Here is a 17,649-nt window from a genome sequence, read left to right on the forward strand (position 1 = left end):
GCTCCTCCTCTGGTGGGTCCAACTTATACAAGTCCCTATAAAACTCCTCAAACACCTTATTAATCTGTTCTGGACCCACCACTAACTCTCCTATCCTGTCCCACATCTGATCTATCTCCCTCACCGTGGCCTTCCTACGAAACTGACCTGCCAGCATGTGCCCTGCCTTCTCCCCATACTCCTAGATAGTCCCCCTCACCCTTCTCAACTGGCGTACCACTTTTCCCGTGAACAGTAGGTCAAACCTCGCCTGTGACTTCTTCATCTTTGCCAGGAACCCTGGGCCTGGGTCCCATCCACCTCCAAAACCTCTCAGTTGGCGTTGAAGGAGATCCCCCCCCCCCTTTCCTCCCCAAACTGCCTTCAGAGCCTCCCAAACCACCAACAGCAAAATGTCCTCCATGCAATTGACACACTCTTCAGTCACCATCCCTATCTTGTCTCACAAGCTCTGATCCGCCAATAACCCCACATCCATCCTCCACCCTGGCTTCCGGGCTTCCCTTTTTTCCAATGCCACGTCCATCCAATGCGGAGCATGATCCAAGATTACAATTGCTTAATACTCGCCCTCGTAATATTGGCCATCAGCACCTTTCCCACCACAGAAAAGTCAATCCTTGAAAACACCCTGTGCACCGGGGAGAAAAACTAATACTCCCGATCCCTCTGATGCATCCTGAGGCCACATCGCAGAGCTCTCAACTGCATGCGATTATTTATCAATTTTAAGAGGTACCTCTACCTTTTTTAAGATAGTACTGTGAAATCAAAAGCACTTAAATGGGAAAATCAAGCTGGGCGAAATTGAATGCTTGAGACATAAAAGGCTTTGGATGGGTAGGGAAGGAGTCGGCATGCAGCAGCGGGGGGGGGGGGGGGGGGGGGGGAGGGAGGGAGGGAGAGAGTTGTTGGGTTTGAAGGATATTTTGGTACCGTTCACCTGGATCGATACCTCAAGGCTGTTCCTCCCAATATTACTAGACCTCTTTGAATCTACAAGTTAACTTTTTTTCTCGTGTTCAGAAACTCCTTCATAGCTTTGCTTTTGGTCTACCTTCCCAATTCATATCTTGTGACTCCTTTTAGTGCACTTGGTTCCTAGACTCCAGTACTCTGATCCTCGTCCTCCCAGTTCTGCATGTCGTTGAACCTATCTTTCCAGAATTCCTGGCACCCTAGAATGCCTTCCAAAGCCAGAAATATCTCCATCAAAATAATGGCTACAATCTGAGTCCACACTGAGGACTGCCAAAATCGTACCCAGCTTTATATTTCTTCAGCTCCGAGACTGCCCCTGTGCTGACTTATCATTATTGATAATACCATTTGGCATAATACCTTTGTTAATATTGAAACAAAATCTGGCTGAAATGTAATAATCCTGCTGTATAAATTGTTTTTGGTGACTAAAATTGACATCATCACTGCAGAAGTAAATTCCTTCAAGCCAGCTATGTGGCTAAGCCAGCTACATGGCTATATAGTTAAACTTTTGATCAGTGATTTAACTGGGAATGTATTAAACAAAAATACAACTTGGTTTGTATGGCAGGGCGCATGCTACTTAGGAGTTGTCCTGCAAAGGGATCACTCAAGCTGGATCATGACAGATTCAAGGATATAGCTGGGTATTTGTATACTATTTTTGAATTGCAACTACATAGGGGAGGAGGGGAAAAATATAATGGGGGCTTTAATCCCAGTGCAAACCGTGGAAGTCCACTTACATTGATGCAATGAAAGCTGTTTTGGATAGTAACATGCGTTTCTTTCTCTAGGTTGCAGTCTACTGAGCACATTACGTATCACCATGGGGGATGAATGCGAATGGATGAAATTGCCGATTGACCAGAAGTGTGAGCATAAGGTATGTGTAAGATTAGTTGTAAACATAATTAGAATTATTGCAAATATTGTAGAGCATCGAAAGCTCATCAGCTTTGCTAGATAATATATGTACAACAGGATTTGGGGGCAGTGGAGACGGCATAGGGTGGAAGTAGGGGCCTCAGTTTAGACCCCGATACGGAACAACCACAGGTTCGTTCCAGGTAGGATAGACGGCGGGTTCCTAAGCAGGCACAGGGTGGGAATCAGAAGGATGGGGGATTTGTTTATCGATGGGACTCTTGCCAGTCTGAGGGCGCTGGAGGAGAAATTTGGGCTACCCCCGGGGAATACCATTAGGTACATGCAGGTTCGGGCATTTGTGAAAAAGCAGGTGGGGGAATTTCTGCTGCTGCCTGCCCGGACGATTCAGGGCAGGGTGGTCTCGGGGGTGTGGGTGGGGGATGGCAACGTATCGGACATATACCAGGAGGCGGAGGAGGCCTCGGTGGAAGAACTGAAGGGCAAGTGGGAGGAGGAGCTGGATGAGGGCCTGTGGGCTGACGCCCTGAGCCAGGGTCAATTCCTCCTCATCTTGCGCCAGGCTGAGCCTGATTCAGTTTAAGGTAATGCACCGGGCGCATATGACAAGGGCGGGAACGAGTAGGTTTTTTGGGGTAGAGGACAGGTGCGTGAGGTGTTCAGGGAGCCCAGCAAACCATGCCCATATGTTCTGGACATGCCCGGTGCTTACGGAATTTTGGAAGTGCTTTGCAAAGGCTATATCCAAGGTCTTGGACACTTGGGTGAAAGCGAGCTGGGTGATAGTGATATTTGGGGTATCGGACGATCCGGGAGTGCAGGAGTCGAAAGAGGCTGGAGGCCAGGCCTTTGCCTTCTTGGTAGCCCGGAGAAGGCTCTTGTTAATGTGGAGGGACGCGAGGAGATACTTTGGGTGGATAGGAGTTATGCGGAGGCCCCGGACGCGGGGCTCCTGAGGGAGCGGCGTAAGCTGCAGATGGAGTTTGAATTGTTGACCACAGGGAAAGCAGCAGAACAGCTGAGAAAGACTAAGGGGGCGGTCTATGAGTATAGGGAGAAAGCAAGCAGGATGCTGGCGCACCAGCTTAGGAAGAGAGAGGCAGCCAGGGAAGTTGGTGGGGTAAAGAATAAGGAGGGTAACTTGGTCTTGGGCCCAGGTTGGGGGGGGGGGGGGGGAGGTGAATGAAGTTTTTAAGGAATTCTACAGCAAATTTTATGAATCGATACCCCTGGCGGGAGCGGAAGGGATGAGGCAATTTCTGGACCAGTTGAGGTTCCTGAGGATGGAGGAGGGGCTGGGGGCCCCGATCGGGATAGAAGACATTATTAAGGGGCTAGAGGGCATGCAGTCGGGCAAAGCTCCAGGGCCGGATGGCTATCCGGTGGAATTTTTAAAGAAATTGAGAGACTGAGCCCACTGCTGATGAGGACCTTTAATGAGGCTAGAGAGAATGGAATCTTCCCCCCTACAATGTCACAGGCCTCGATCTCACTCATTCTTAAACTGGGGAAGGACCCTGAACATTGTGGGTAAGCCAATCTCGCTTCTAAATGTGGATGCCAAGCTATTGGCTAAGATCTTGGCCACAAGGATAGAGGATTGTATCCTGGGGGTGATGGGGGAAGACCAGACTGGATTTGTTAAGGGCAGGTAACTTAATGCCAATGTGCGGAGGCTTTTAAATATTGTTATGATGCCTTCGGAAGGAGGGGAAGCAGAGGTTGTGGCAGCGATGGATGCAGAGAAAGCTTTCGATCGGGTGGAGTGGGAGATGCTGGGTAGGTTTGGGTTTGGTGAGGACTGTATTCGGTGGGTGCGATTGCTGTACCAGGCGCCTGTGGCAAGCGTGCGTACAAACCGGCTTAGATCGGGGTATTTTAAACTGCACCGGGGGATGAGGCAAGGGTGCCCCCCCATCCTGCTATTATTTGTTCTAGCCATTGAGCCGCTGGCCATGGCGTTGAGAGCCTTAAGGAACTGGCAGGGGCTGGTCCGGTGGGGTGGTGGAGCACTGGGTCTCGCTCTACGCGGATGATCTCCTGTATATTTCGGACGCACTGGGGGGGATGGGGGAGGTCATGCGCATCTTGAGGGAATTTGGCAGTTTTTCGGGGTACAAACCATGTGGGGAAGAGCGAGTTGTTTGTGATCCAGGCTAAAGGGCAGGAGAAGAGACTGAGTGAGCTGCCGCTTAGGAGGGTAGAGTAGAGCTTTCGCTACCTGGGAATACAGGTGGCTCGGAAGTGGGATTTGTTGCATATGCTTAATTTGACCCGGCTGGTGGAACAAATGGAAGGGGACTTTAAAAGATGGGACATGCTCCTGCTGTCAATGGCGGGGAGGGTACAGACCGTGAAAATGACGGTCCTCCCCGGATTTCTATTTGTATTTCAGTGCCTTCCCATCTTCATCCCTAAGGCCTTTTTCAAGCGGGTGAATAAGATCATCTCGGGATTTGTGTGGGCGAATAAGACCCCGCGAGTAAAGAGTGCTGCTGGAACGCCGGGGGGGGGGGGGGGGGGGGTGGGGGGCTGGCGTTGCCGAACTTTTGCAACTACTACTGGGTGGCCAATATAGCCATGATTAGGAAGTGGGTATTGGGGGAGGGGAGGCATGAGAGCGGTTGGAGACGACGTCATATAAAGGCACCAGTTTGGGAGAGCTCGAAACGGCACCTCTGCCGTTCTCGCCGGCCCGTTCCTCCACAAGTCCAGTGGTGGAGGCAGCACTGAAGATTTGGGGGCAGTAGAGGAGAGACAAGAGTGTGGAAGGCGCGTCGGTCTGGACCCCGATATGTAGAAACCTGTGGTTATTACCGGGGAGGATGGATGGTGGGTTCCAGAGCTGGCAGAGGGCAGGTATCAAAAGGATGGGTGGCCTGTTTATAGATGGGAGCTTTCCCAGCCTGCAGGCGCTGGAAGACAAATTTAAACTGCTGCCAGGGAACGGCTTTAGATATTTGCAAGTGTGGGTCTTCCTGAGAAAACAGGTGGTGGCCTTCCCGGTCCTGACGCCACGGGGGATGCAGGATAGAGTAGTTTCCGGTACTTGGGTGGGGGAGGGGAAGGTGTCGGATATCTACCAGGAACTGCTGGAAGCGGAGGGAACCCCGGTGGAGGAGCAAGGACAAATGGGAGGCGGAGAGTTAGAGCCGGGTGTGTGGGTGGAAGCCCCAAGTAGGGTAAATTCCTCCTCATCATCTGCTAGGCTCAGTTTAATCCAGTTTAAAGTGGCCCACCGGGCACACATGGCGGTGAGGATGAGCAAGTTTTTCGGGATAGAAGACATGTGCGAGGTGTGCGGGAAGCCCAGCAAACCATGTCCATATGTTTTGGGCACGCCCGAAGCTTGGAGGGTTCTGGCAGGAGTTTGCTAAGGCAATGTCCACGGTGCTAGGTACGCAGGTGGTGCCGAGTCCAGAGGTGGCGATCTTTGGAGTGTCAGAAGATCTGGGAGTTCAGAGAGTGAAAGAGACCGACGTTCTGGCCTTTGCCTCCCTGGTAGCCCGGAGACGGATTCTTTTAATGTGGAGGGACTCGAAACCCCTGAGTGTAGAGACTTGGGTCAATGACATGGCTGGGTTTCTTGGCCTCGAGAAAATAACGTTTGCCTTAAGAGGATCAATGCTAGGGTTTTCCCGAAGGTGGCAGTCGTTCGTCTACTTTCTTGGAGAAATTTAAAATGTCAGCAGTAGCAGCATTCCGAGAGAGAGAGAGAGAGAGGGGGGGGGGTGGAGGGAGAAAGTGTTATTTTATGTTATTTCATGTGGTTTGTGAAGATAGAGCAGAATGGAGAAATGTCTATTTTTTCACCATGTTAATGGTTACTGTTCTTTTTCTGTTATTGTTATGAAATTTTACAAATACTTCAATAAAAAAAAGAGAGAAAAAAAATCTGCATATTGCAAAATATCAATATTCATAAAGTATGTATTCGCAATTGGCTGTGTGACAAGGCAGAGGGCAAATGGTGAGTGATTGGAGTAAAACATACTATGATGGTGTTCACCTGTGGTCAGTCTTCAAATGTCATGTTTGTGCATTAATAAGTCTGTTTGGCTATATAAGATATAATTGCAAAGTTTGCAGATGACTAAAACTTGGTGATAAACATGAGAGCACTATTTCAGTCTTCAGGAGGACATAGACTGGTGAGATAGGCAGACACACAAATGAAATTCAATGTGGAAACATGTGAAGCGGTACATTGTGATAGCGAGAATGAGGCGAGGCAATATAAACTAAGTAGTACAATTTTAAATTTTGCAGGGCGAGACCTGGCAAATGAAAGTAGTTGACTCCTTTTTTTTAAAAAAGGATCCTTGGTTTTTTAATGGAGGAATAGCATGCAAAGCAAGGAAGTTGTGCTAAACCTTTATAAACATTGATGAGGCCCCAGCTGGAGTATTGTTCACACAGGAAGGATGACTTTGGAAAGGGTGGAAAGAGATTCCCTGGAAGTGTGCAAGTGCTGATTTTTTTTTTTGACCCGGACTTTCACCACCTTAGATACTGTTCCCGCAACTCCCCTCCAGTGCCGGGCATGACCAAAACATATGGACATGGTTCGCCGGACTTCCTGAGCACCTCCCACAGGGCAGGTTATAAAAAGAGCTGGTATCTAGAAAAATGATCATAAAGCTGTTGTAAAAGACTGAATTGCTTCAAGTCTAAATAGAAAGAAATTTGCTATATTTTTCACAGGGTGGATGTAATTCCAATTTCACACTGACATGGCTGATTGCCCTCTGACATAGCCTAGCCCAGTTAGGTAATTTGGACATTCTGAATTCTCCTCTGTACCGAACAGGTGCCGGAATGTGGCAACTGAGCTTTTCCCAGTAACTTAATTGCAGTGTTAATGTAAGCCTATTTATGGCAATAAAGATTATTATATTATAAGCTACTCAATTCCATGAAACTGCACCACCATCTCAGGGCAACTAGTGATGGGCAACAAATGCTGGCCATAACCAACAATATCTACATCTCAAATGTACTGAATAAGTTCACCAGGGCAGCAGACGAGAGGAGTAATGAATATTATTTTGAAAGGAAGGGAGTGGCATATGAGAAATTGGAATCTAGAATGGCAGTGAGCAGGTGTTGGTGGTGGGCGTGCAAGTCGAGAAATTGGCTGGTTAGCAATTCCATGGAAATGAGATCAAGCACAGGAGATATTTCACTGAAATAAGATGGTGGAAGAGGATATGAGATGGGATGGGAGTGAAGCTAGCAAAAGAAGAGTTCAGAGTCCCAGCATTTGAGGGAATTGGCTTGCTGACTAGTGACTGGGGTGAGAGTAGGAGGAGCAGATAAATCCCAATCTTCCTGACAAAAGTACATTAGCTTGTGTTTGTTAGAGGGGTCAAGGGAAAGGTGCTTCAGAAGTCGTTGATTTGTCTTATGGTTTTGGCAGCAGATTCTGGCCTGAAACATAGAAAATAGGAATATGAAGAGGCCATTTCTTCGAACCTGCTCAGCCATTCATTATGGCTGATCATCCAACTCATTAGCCTTATCCTGCTTTTCCCCCATATCCTTTGATCCCCTTCAATCTAAATGCTATAGGAGCAGGAAGAGGCCATTCAGCCCTTCAAATCTGTTCTGCCTTTCATTGATTGTGGCTGATCTTCCAACTCAATAGCCTAATCCTGCTTTCCCACTCCCCCAATACTCTTTGATCCCCTTCGTTCTAAGTGCTATATCTAACTGCTTGCAAACATGTAATGTTTCGGCCTTCACTGCTTCCTGTGGTGACAAATTTCTCCTCATCTCGGTTCTAAATGGTCCACCCTGTAACCTCAAACTGTGACCTTTGGTTCTGGACACACCCACCATCAGGAACATTCTTCCTGCATCTACCCTGTCTAGTCCTGTTAGAATTTTAAAGGTTTCTATGAGATTCTTCCCCCTCATTCCTCTGAACTCCAGTGAACACAATCCTAACCGATTCAATTTCTCCTCCTATGTCTGTCTCACAATCCCAGGCAGTCTGGTAAACCTTTGCTGCACTCCTTCTAGAGCAAGAACATCTTTCCTTCGATAAGGAGATGTGGTTTATGACTGTCCCAAGTTAACCTGTTCAAGTTGGATGGAGTGAGCACAGTTTGAAGCAGTGGTGGGCAACCTGCGGCTTGGAGGCCACATTCGGGTTCTGAATGTGGCACACAAAACATTTGTTGATCTTTGCCCATGCGCAGGGTTACCACATTCCAGTGATTTTCGATTTCCGCCCAGTTTTTTCCTACTGGTATGACTGAAGTGATATGCATAAAGTAAGGGCAAGTTAGTGAAGTGAGGTACCGTGTGCTCCCCCTGCGTCCATTGTGTATATAATATATATATTTTTTGTTTTTGTTTTTACCATTTTCTATAACTTGTTATGAAATATTTAGGGTGTATTAAACTTATTTAACCTTATTCATGGGATTGGCCATGCTAAATTGCCCCTCAATTGGAAAGAATAATTGGATACTTTAAATTTAAAAAATAAAGTTTAAAAGTGCCCAATTCTAAGGGACAGTTTAGTGTGGCCAATCCACCTACCCTGCACATCTTTGGGTTGTGGGGGTGAGACCCACAGAGACATGGGGAGAATATGCAAATTCCACACGGGCAGTGACCCAGGGCTGGGATTGAACCCAGGTCCTGGGTGCCATGAGGCAGCAGTGCTAACCATTGAGCCACAGTGCCGCCTGTAAAAATAAATAAATAATCCAGTAGGTAAGGCATGACCTTTCCTGCACAAAACCACATTGCCTATCACTTACCAGTCTATTCGCTTCCAAATCTGAATAAATCCTGTCCCTCGGCATCTTCTCCAACAGTTTCCCACCATTGTGGTTAGCACAGTTGCTTCACAGCTCCAGGGTCCCAGGTTCGATTCCTGGCTTATGTCTGCGTGGGGGTTTCCTCCAGGTGCTCCGGTTTCCTCCCACAGTCCAAAGATGTGCAGGTTAGGTGGATTGGCCGTGATAAATTGCCCTTGATGTCCTGAAAGGTTAGGTGGGGTTACTAGGTTCCAGGGATAGGGTGGAGGCATGGCCTTAAGTAAGGTGCTCTTTCCAAGAGCCGGTGTAGACTTGATGGGCCGAATGGCCTCCTTCCGCACTGTAAATTCTATGATTCATTGGTGTCAGGCTCACTGGGACAGATTACCTGGATTATCCCTGCTTCCATTCTTAAACAAAGGGACACCGTTGGCTCTTCTCAAGCCGTGGGACTTTCTTGACCCTGCCTATTCTGCACTCATCAACTGGTCTTTAAAAGACTCGCATATCCATTGTGGATTTATCCTCAAACAGCCCCCGCCCCCCCAATTTAGCCTCCTCTCCCTCGGTGACCACTTTGTCCTTATCCATGAGTATTTGAATTTGAAGACTTCGGAATTATTTGGTTACCTGGCCAGGCTCATTCCCCAATACAAGGTCCAGTAAGGCCAACTCCCTGGTTGGACTATGAATATGCTGTTTCAAAATAACCCTCCTGAACGTATCAAACAAATTGCTCTCCATCTGAACCCTTGCACTAAGGGAGTCCTGGTCAATATGAGGGGAAACTAAAATCACCACAACAACCCTGTTATTTTCACATCTTTCCAGAATCTGACGACAAAATCTGTTCCTCTGTGTCACGCTGGCTGTTGGGAGACCTATATTGCAACCCCAGCATTGTGATTGCACCCTTCCTGATTGTAAGCTCTATCCATAATGCCTCACTGTAAGATCCATCCAAGATGTCCTCCCTCATCACAGCTGTGATATGTTCCCTAACCTGTGATGCAGTTCCCCACCCCACCCTTTCTGCTACCCCTTCTGTCTGTTTAAAATATCGATATCCCAGAATGTTGAGCTGCCAGTCATGTCCTTCCTTTAACAATGTCTCTATAATAGCATAATTCCCTGCATTAATCCAGGCTCTAAATTCATCCATCTTATCTGTTATACTTGCTGTTATACAAAGGCACTCCAGGCCACCTGTGTTCAGGGACCTCCCCCTGCCTACTCCCTTAGCTATATTTGTCCTAGTCTCAAGCTCATCCCCAGTCTCTACACTTTCTGGCCTGCTGCTCCTGTTCCCAACCCCCTGCCCTACTAGTTTAAATCCTCACGAATCACATTTCTATGATTCTATAACAAACCTCCCGGCCAGGATATTGATGCCCCTCCAGTTTAGGTGCAACCTGTCCTTCTTGTACAGGTCTCACCTTCCCAGGAAGACACCCCAATGATCCACATATCTGAAGCCCTCCCCGCTTCACCAGCTCTTTAGCCACATGTTCATAATATCTCTTGTGAAAATGACGTTTTGATGCTAGATCATTTGTTAATTACCACCTTGCATGCAGAAAGCAGTAACACACTGATCATTCAGCAAGGGAAGAGACTCATGAGAATATAAAGGGAACAGAGCAAAGTACAAGAGTAAAACTTGCTAACCTATTTGGAAGCAGATCAGGTACTACAATAAAGTCAGTCCAACAGAATATGTAAATGCTCATAAAAGCAAATTACTGCAGATGCTGGAGGACAATCTCCGCAGGTGTGACAGCATCTGTGGAGAGAGAATCTGGGGGCTGTTTAGCACAGGGCTAAATCGCTGGCTTTGAAAGCAGACCAAGGCAGGCCAGCAGCATGGTTCAATTCCCACAACAGCCTCCCCGAACAGGCGCTGGAATGTGGCGACTAGGGGCTTTTCACAGTAACTTCATTGAAGCCTACTTGTGACAAGCGATTTTCATTTCATTTCAGAAGGGAGCTAACATTTCTAGTTTGGATGACTTTGTCAAAGCTGGAGGGAACTGGGAATGGTGTCAGGTTTATACTTTTTGGTGGAGGGGGTTGTGGAGCAGTGGGTCTGGATACAGAACCAGTGATAGGTGGAGATTGTCTTTAAGGGAATGTATTTATTACAAACGTGTATCAAAGCAGGTTACAGCAAATAAACACCCTGGGAAACATACTTCCCAGCAATCAACTATACAGTCTGGACAGATCCCCTCCCCCTCCTCCCACTGCCCACCCCCCTGCAACGAACAACTCAAACATGGTCACAAACATCCCCCATCTTTCCTCAAATCCCCCTGCAGAGCCCCTTAACTCATACTTTATCTTCTCTAATCGCTGGAAGTCATACAGGCCACCCAACCAAACTGCTACCCCCGGTGGAGATGCTGACAGCCACTCCAGCAAAATTCGCCACCGTGCAATCAGAGAGGCGAAGGCCACAACATCGGCCTTCCTCTTCTCCATGAGCTCCGGCTTCTCTGAAACCCCAAATATTACCACCAGATGGTCAGGGTCCACCTCCTCCTCCACTATCCTGGCTAAGACCGTGAAACTCCCACCCAGAATCTTCCCAATTTTTCGCAACCCCAAAACATGTGCGCGTGATTCGCTGGCCCCCACCCACACCTCTCTCACTCCTCTGCTACCCCCTGAAAGAACCCACTTATTCTCGCCCGAGTCATGTACATCCTGTGCACCACTTTAAACTGTATCAGGCTCATCCTTGCACAAGAGGAGGTCCTGTTTACCCTTTGCAGTGCCTCACTCCATACTCCCCATTTGATCTCCCCCTCCCAACTCCGCTTCCCATTTCTCCTTGATCTTCACCAGCCGCTCACCTCCCTGCTCCCCCCAGCCACTTGTATACATCCCCAATTGATCCCACCCCTCCACATCCAGAAGCAGCAGTCACTCCAACAGGGTGTATCCCGGCAACCTAGGGAACCCCCTCCAGACCTTTCGTGAAAAGTCCCTAACCTGCAGATACCTGAACTCACTCCCCCTTGGCAGCTCTTCCCTCTCCCTTAGCTCCTCCAGACTGGCGAACCCTTCCTCCAAATACAAATCTCTCACCTTAAATAGCCCCACTTCCTGTGTACACTATCCACCCCACCCCCTCCCTACTCAAACCCATGATTCTCGCACAGTGCCATTAGCACCGACATCCCTTCCACCCTAAAATGCCTCCTCAGCTGATTCCATATATTCACCTTGGACTGCACCACTGGGCTCCCTGAATATCTATTCTGAGCCATTGGCAATGCTACAGTCACCACAGCCCTCAAAGTAGACCCTTACAAGATCCCTCCTCCATCCTAAGAGATTAGAATGTGTTAGTGGGAGAACAAAGATAAGCAGTGTGTCAAAAGGCAACTAGGAGCAGGGAACAGATGGCCCACGTTGTGTGAGGTGGTGGGATGGGGGACAATGGTGAGGGAAAAACAGATTGATGGAAGAAATGAAAATAAATTGATTGTAATAAAAATGGGGTGAAGGTGGAGGAACGAGTTCACAATCTGACGTGCCTAATCGGAAGATGAGGTGCTGTTCCTCCTGTTTGCACTGGGCTTCAGTGGAACAGTGCAGCAGGTCAAGGACAGACTTGTGGCCATGAGAGCAGGACAGAGAGTTGAAATGGCAAGCGACCGGAAGGTCTGGTCCTACTTGCGGACGGACCGAAGGTGTTCTGCAAAGCAGTCACCCTGTCTGCGCTGTCTCTCCAATTTAGAGTGGACAGCATTGGGAGTAGCAAATGCAATAGACCAGATTGAAGGAGGTGCATGTGAAGTGATGGTGAGGTGCCTCGCTTGAAATGTTTAGGCCCTGGGATGGTGAGCAGGGAGGAGATAAAGGGGCAGGTGTTTGATCTTTTGTGATTGCATGGGAAGATGGTGAGGTGCTTGGGATGATGGAGGAGTGGACCTGGGTATCCTGGAGGGAACAGTCCCTGCAAAATGCTGACCAAGGGAGTGAGGGGAAGGTGTGTTTGGTGGTAGCATCGTGCTGGAGTTTCCTTCGATAAGGAGATGTGGTTTATGACTGTCCCAAGTTAACCTGTTCAAGTTGGATGGAGTGAGCACAGTTTGAAGCAGTGGTGGGCAACCTGCGGCTTGGAGGCCACATTCGGGTTCTGAATGTGGCACACAAAACATTTGTTGATCTTTGCCCATGCGCAGGGTGACCACATTCCAGTGATTTTCGATTTCCGCCCAGTTTTTTCCTACTGGTATGACTGAAGCGATATGCATAAAGTAAGGGCAAGTTAGTGGGTGGGAAACTACATCAAGGAAGAATGCAGACATGTCAACAGCACAGTTTTGGAAAGTGGCATCATTGGAATGGAGGTGAAGGAACTGGAGAATGGAATGGAATCCTTCCAGGATGTGGGATGTGAAGAACTGTAATCGAGGTAGCTGTGGGAGTTGGTGAGTTTGTATTGGATACTAGTGGATAGTCTTTCCCAGAAATTGAAATTGAAAGGCCGGGGGGGGGGGGGGGGGGGGGGGGGGGGTGCGGGTTTGTGTTGGAGATGTGAAGGTGTTGGAGGGGTGAAAATTGGAAGCAAAATTAACAAATGTTCCCAGTTCCACGGGAACATGCAGTGGCACCAAAACAGTCGCCTGTACCAATAAGAGAGTTGTGGGATGGGGCCGGTGTAGGACTGGCAAAAGGATTGTTCTACATACTCGATAAAGAGATGAGCAAAACTGGATCCCACCCGGGTACATGTTCATGCTAATATTCAACTTGACTGCTTTTCTCCAGTCCTTTCCCTGAGCCAGGGTGATTTTTATTCCTCTCCTCTCTGACTGGTAAATGACTTCTCAGTTACTCTTCTAATTTACAAGTTCGTCATGAGCAAATATTTTTAAATTATGTACTGTACTATGAATGGCACTGGTGCAATGTAATTCCCAGCAGTATAGTAGATAACTGGAGTAAAATCAAAAGATGATCCAAAGAAATCAGAAGCAAGCAGAAAACATGGAAAGAATTTTGTCAACTAATTTAATCCACAAAATCACAGTACAGGGGACCTCAATTTTGATTTACTCTTATTGGATGCCACCCCTTGATTGACAAGTCATTGTGGCTGCTGCTTGTCTCGACTCAATTGTGATAGGTTGATTATTACGTCAATATTTTTCTGCATTCTCTCGTTATTTTTGGTGGATTTCTTGAAATCTTTGCCTGCCTGTTTAAAAAGCCTGAAACAAACCGTAAGCTTGCCATTTGCTGACACTGAAATAAGAATAGTAAACAAAGGATACAAGTATAATTGAGTTGTGTAATTGGGCAGACCAATAGCAAATATATCTAACATTAACATATCTACCAGGGTTGAGAGAAAAGCTCAGAAATGGATGTTAAACTGATGGTACCATAGATGTGATAAGCCTATTCATCCCTGAAAAGTCAAACGCCCTCCCCCACCCCACTGCTCTTCACATCTCTTTTTGCGAAGAAAGCCACTCGCATTAAATGTCGACCTCAGTATTTCCTGTCAGAAATGCAAGTTTTACTCCCTTTAGAAGCTGGCACATGGAATCAGCAGACAACAGACTGTGTTGCCAAAAGTTGAGAGGGAGTTAAAGCACGCCCACCCAAAAGTAGACTTGTGCACCGAGGCCGATAAACCGAAATGGGTCGTCCTGCAAATGGAATGAAGCACTAAGCTAGCTTCAAGCTAAAAGTCCGAACATTTGCTAACTTAACTGTGCTGCAGTGAGAATTTGGAGTCCGTAAAAAAAAAAAACCTAGTGCAAGAATGGAAGAAGAAATATGCCCTGAAGAAGATATCCAGCCATTGGCCTAAACCTGAGACATGTACTGGAATGCACCCTCAAAAATGGTCAGAATGGTTACATGTCACCAGAAATGCAATGCATTTATAAACTCTTCAATGGGCCACATTAAACTGAGTTCAACAAAAATTTCAGAGGAACAGCAAGTTGGTGCAGCTGCTTTATGGAGCAAAAATGTCCAATACTGCTGCAGAAGACAAACAATAGCTCAGGCTGCTAAAAGAGCTCTGCCAAAATTACCAGCTTCTGGTGATTCTTCAGGCAGTGGCAAAAACCTTGCCATTGAATTTACAGTGCAGAAAGAGGCTATTTGGCCTGTCGAGTCTGCACCGGCCCTTGGAAAGAACACCTGTCGCATTGGTAGCATGGATGAAACACAAATGAATTTAAATTTGCAATACAACCAAACTCTGGAGTGGAAAGGTTTGAAAACCGTTCTAGTGAAAACCACAATGCATGAGACTATTTGATTCGGGGTGGTACTTTTTAAACATAAAAACAATTCCAACTATCAAAGGTTTGATCGATGATGATGGAGTGATGTTGTGGATAGATAATGTGTGCAGTTGGCACCTCTTGTAATTGAAGGAACATATTCACATAAATAACTGAGCTTGAGGTGTCGGCAGGGAATAACACCCAAATTGCAGTTATAGCAGGGGGTTCTCGCGTCCAGGGTTCAGCTCAATTTGTGGCGTAACAAGCCATTCAAGGATCTTTGCAAATGGAATAAACGGAGGGGGGAAAAGTTTCATAGAGTGGAAATATGGTAAGGCTCCACTTGATGTTTTATGAGGTTTCGCTAACAGCTTGTGGAATGCTAACAGTATACCAAACTACCATTAAATTATTCCTATTCAATGGATGGAGAGGAAAATGATTCTCACATCTGATCCAGAATGGGATCCTTGCAATGCCATAGCCGAAGTGACTTTGAATATATTCCATGAACACTATCAGATAATGAATTTGACCGTTTTTAGAAGTTTTTATTGGGGTTAAAAATCTATTTATATCTGTCAGTAAAATGTGCTTTTTTGATGTAATATGAATTATCGGTGGTTTTTTTCACCTTTCACATTTTAACCAATGCCAGCGATTCACTTTGTATGCTCTTGCCTATAAGTCGAATCCTGTCTTTTAAAGGATTTTTCATAACATTAAATGTTGCCTTATATGCTGCAATCTATGGTTCCCAAGTGTGAAGCTAAAAATGCTAAGTCAATGTTTGTGTGTGGTGTGGAGGATTGTGTTCAGTTTCATCACTAGGCTACCAAAGAAAGCAAAAGCAGATTGAAAAAGTACCTATGGCAACCAGACCGATTCCTGCCTTGAGGTGATGAATTACAAAGAAAGATTATAGCAGCTTAAATAGGAAGGAAAATGTTTTGTTTAGTGTACCACCCCCTTTGCAGAAGCTTTGGCAAAGCATTGCTTCGTCATTGATATTGACTCCATATGTATTGGCATCCAACAAATAGTAAAGCTGGCAGGAGAATTTTTTTAAAAAGCAAGTTATGGGTGGCACAGTAGCACAGTGGTTAGCACTGTTGCTTCACAGTTGCAAGGTCCCAGGTTTGATTCCAGGCTTGGGTCACTGTCTGTGTGCAGTCTGCACGTATTTTCTAAAAACAATTAGTTGTACATTGAAATGGAGAAATCTGCAATTAGGGGACAGTAGAGGAATGGGACTGATTGGAAAGCCCTTGAAGAGGGAGGGGGAGGTGGGGTGCAAATTTGGACTGGCAGTTGGCGGGAAAGGGTGATGGTTGGGGTTGGAGGGAGTGTGGCAAAGTGGAATTAGAGTAAGGTAAGTCATATTACTTGATCTGTTGTGGATGTTGACTAAGTTTATAAAAAAAAAAACAATGCCTTTCAGGTGTGGAAAGCTAGATTAAATGGCTATGAAGAAGCTGCCAAACTGTTCCAGAAGATTCAAGATGAAAAAAGCCCAGAATGGTCCAAATATTTGGGATTAATCAAGAAATTTGTAACAGAGTCAAATGCAGTAGCTCAACTGAAAGGACTGGAAGCAGCACTTGTTTATATAGAAAATGCACATGTCGCAGGAAGGTAAGTTCTCCAACAGAATATTTTGTTAAATTGGTAGTTTACCAATTGCAAAGGTGCATTTACAAATGAATTTCCTATTAGTATGAGATTTTGTTGCTTCGATTTTGGAACCTTGCATAGTGTTTTGGGATGGGTTTGAACGTAGTTAAATGAAACCAAAATCAGAATTAACCAAATATTTAAAGAGCATGTCAGCACACTTTCATAATGCAGGAGTAAATTGGTTTTAGAGGATGTAGCCTGCATACATGAGAAATAGGAACAAGAGTAGACCTTAAGACCCATCAAGCCTGCTCCGGCATTCAATATGATTATGGCTGATCTAGGGCTTCAACTCCATATCCCTTAATTCCCCGAGACCAATAGTTTGTTTATCCTGCCTTTAAATGTATTCCATAATGGAGCATCCATAACACCCTCTGGTAGAGAATTGTAAACATTCACAACCCTTCGAATGAAGACATTTCTCCTCATCGCAGTCCTAAATGATTAGCACAGAACGGTAGCACAGTGGTTAGCACTGTTACTTCACAGCGCCAGGGTCCCAGGTTCGATTCCCGCTTGGGTCATTGTGCGGATCTGCACGCTCTCCCTGTGTCTGCGTGGGTTTCCTCCAGGTGCTCCGGTTGCCTCCCACAAGTCCTGAAAGACGTGCTTGTTAGGTGAATTGGACATTCTAGATTCTCCCTTAGTGTATCCGAACAGGTGCCGGAATGTGGCGACTTGGAGCTTTTCACAGTAACTTCATTGCAGTGATAGTGTAAGCCTACTTGTGACAATAATTATTAAAGATTATTATTATAATAGCCCTTTATACTGGGGCTGTGCCTCTGTTTAGGTTCCTCGACCAATGGACCAACAATTTCTTAGTTTCCACTCGATCAAACCCCTTATGAATTTTGTAAGTATCCATGAGATCGCCCCTCATTCTTCAAAACTCCAGAGACTACAAGCCCACTTTACTTAGCCTTTCATGATCCTTTGCTGTACTGCCTCCAATGCAAGTATAAATTATATGTAGAGACCAAATCTGCAAATGGTACTCCAGATGTGATTTCACCAAAATCCTGTACAACTGTAGCACCGCTTATTTAAACTCTTATACTCCA

At 46.3% G+C, this 17,649-nt stretch overlaps 1 protein-coding gene across 4 annotated transcripts in view; it reads left to right on the plus strand.

Moving 5' to 3' along the window:
* The window catches only part of ckap5 (cytoskeleton associated protein 5), a 188,275-nt gene that overhangs the window by 19,216 nt on the left and 151,410 nt on the right, over positions 1-17,649 (plus strand). For all 4 annotated transcript variants that reach the window (XM_072466631.1, XM_072466633.1, XM_072466634.1 and 1 more), the window contains exons 2-3: positions 1,782-1,870; positions 16,347-16,540. In XM_072466631.1, the coding sequence (XP_072322732.1) occupies positions 1,814-1,870; positions 16,347-16,540 (251 nt within the window). In that variant the 5' untranslated portion in view covers positions 1,782-1,813. The remainder of the gene's footprint in view (positions 1-1,781; positions 1,871-16,346; positions 16,541-17,649) is intronic.

Source organism: Scyliorhinus torazame, chromosome 10, assembly GCF_047496885.1.
Source record: "Scyliorhinus torazame isolate Kashiwa2021f chromosome 10, sScyTor2.1, whole genome shotgun sequence".
NCBI classification, from domain to species: Eukaryota; Metazoa; Chordata; class Chondrichthyes; order Carcharhiniformes; family Scyliorhinidae; genus Scyliorhinus; species Scyliorhinus torazame.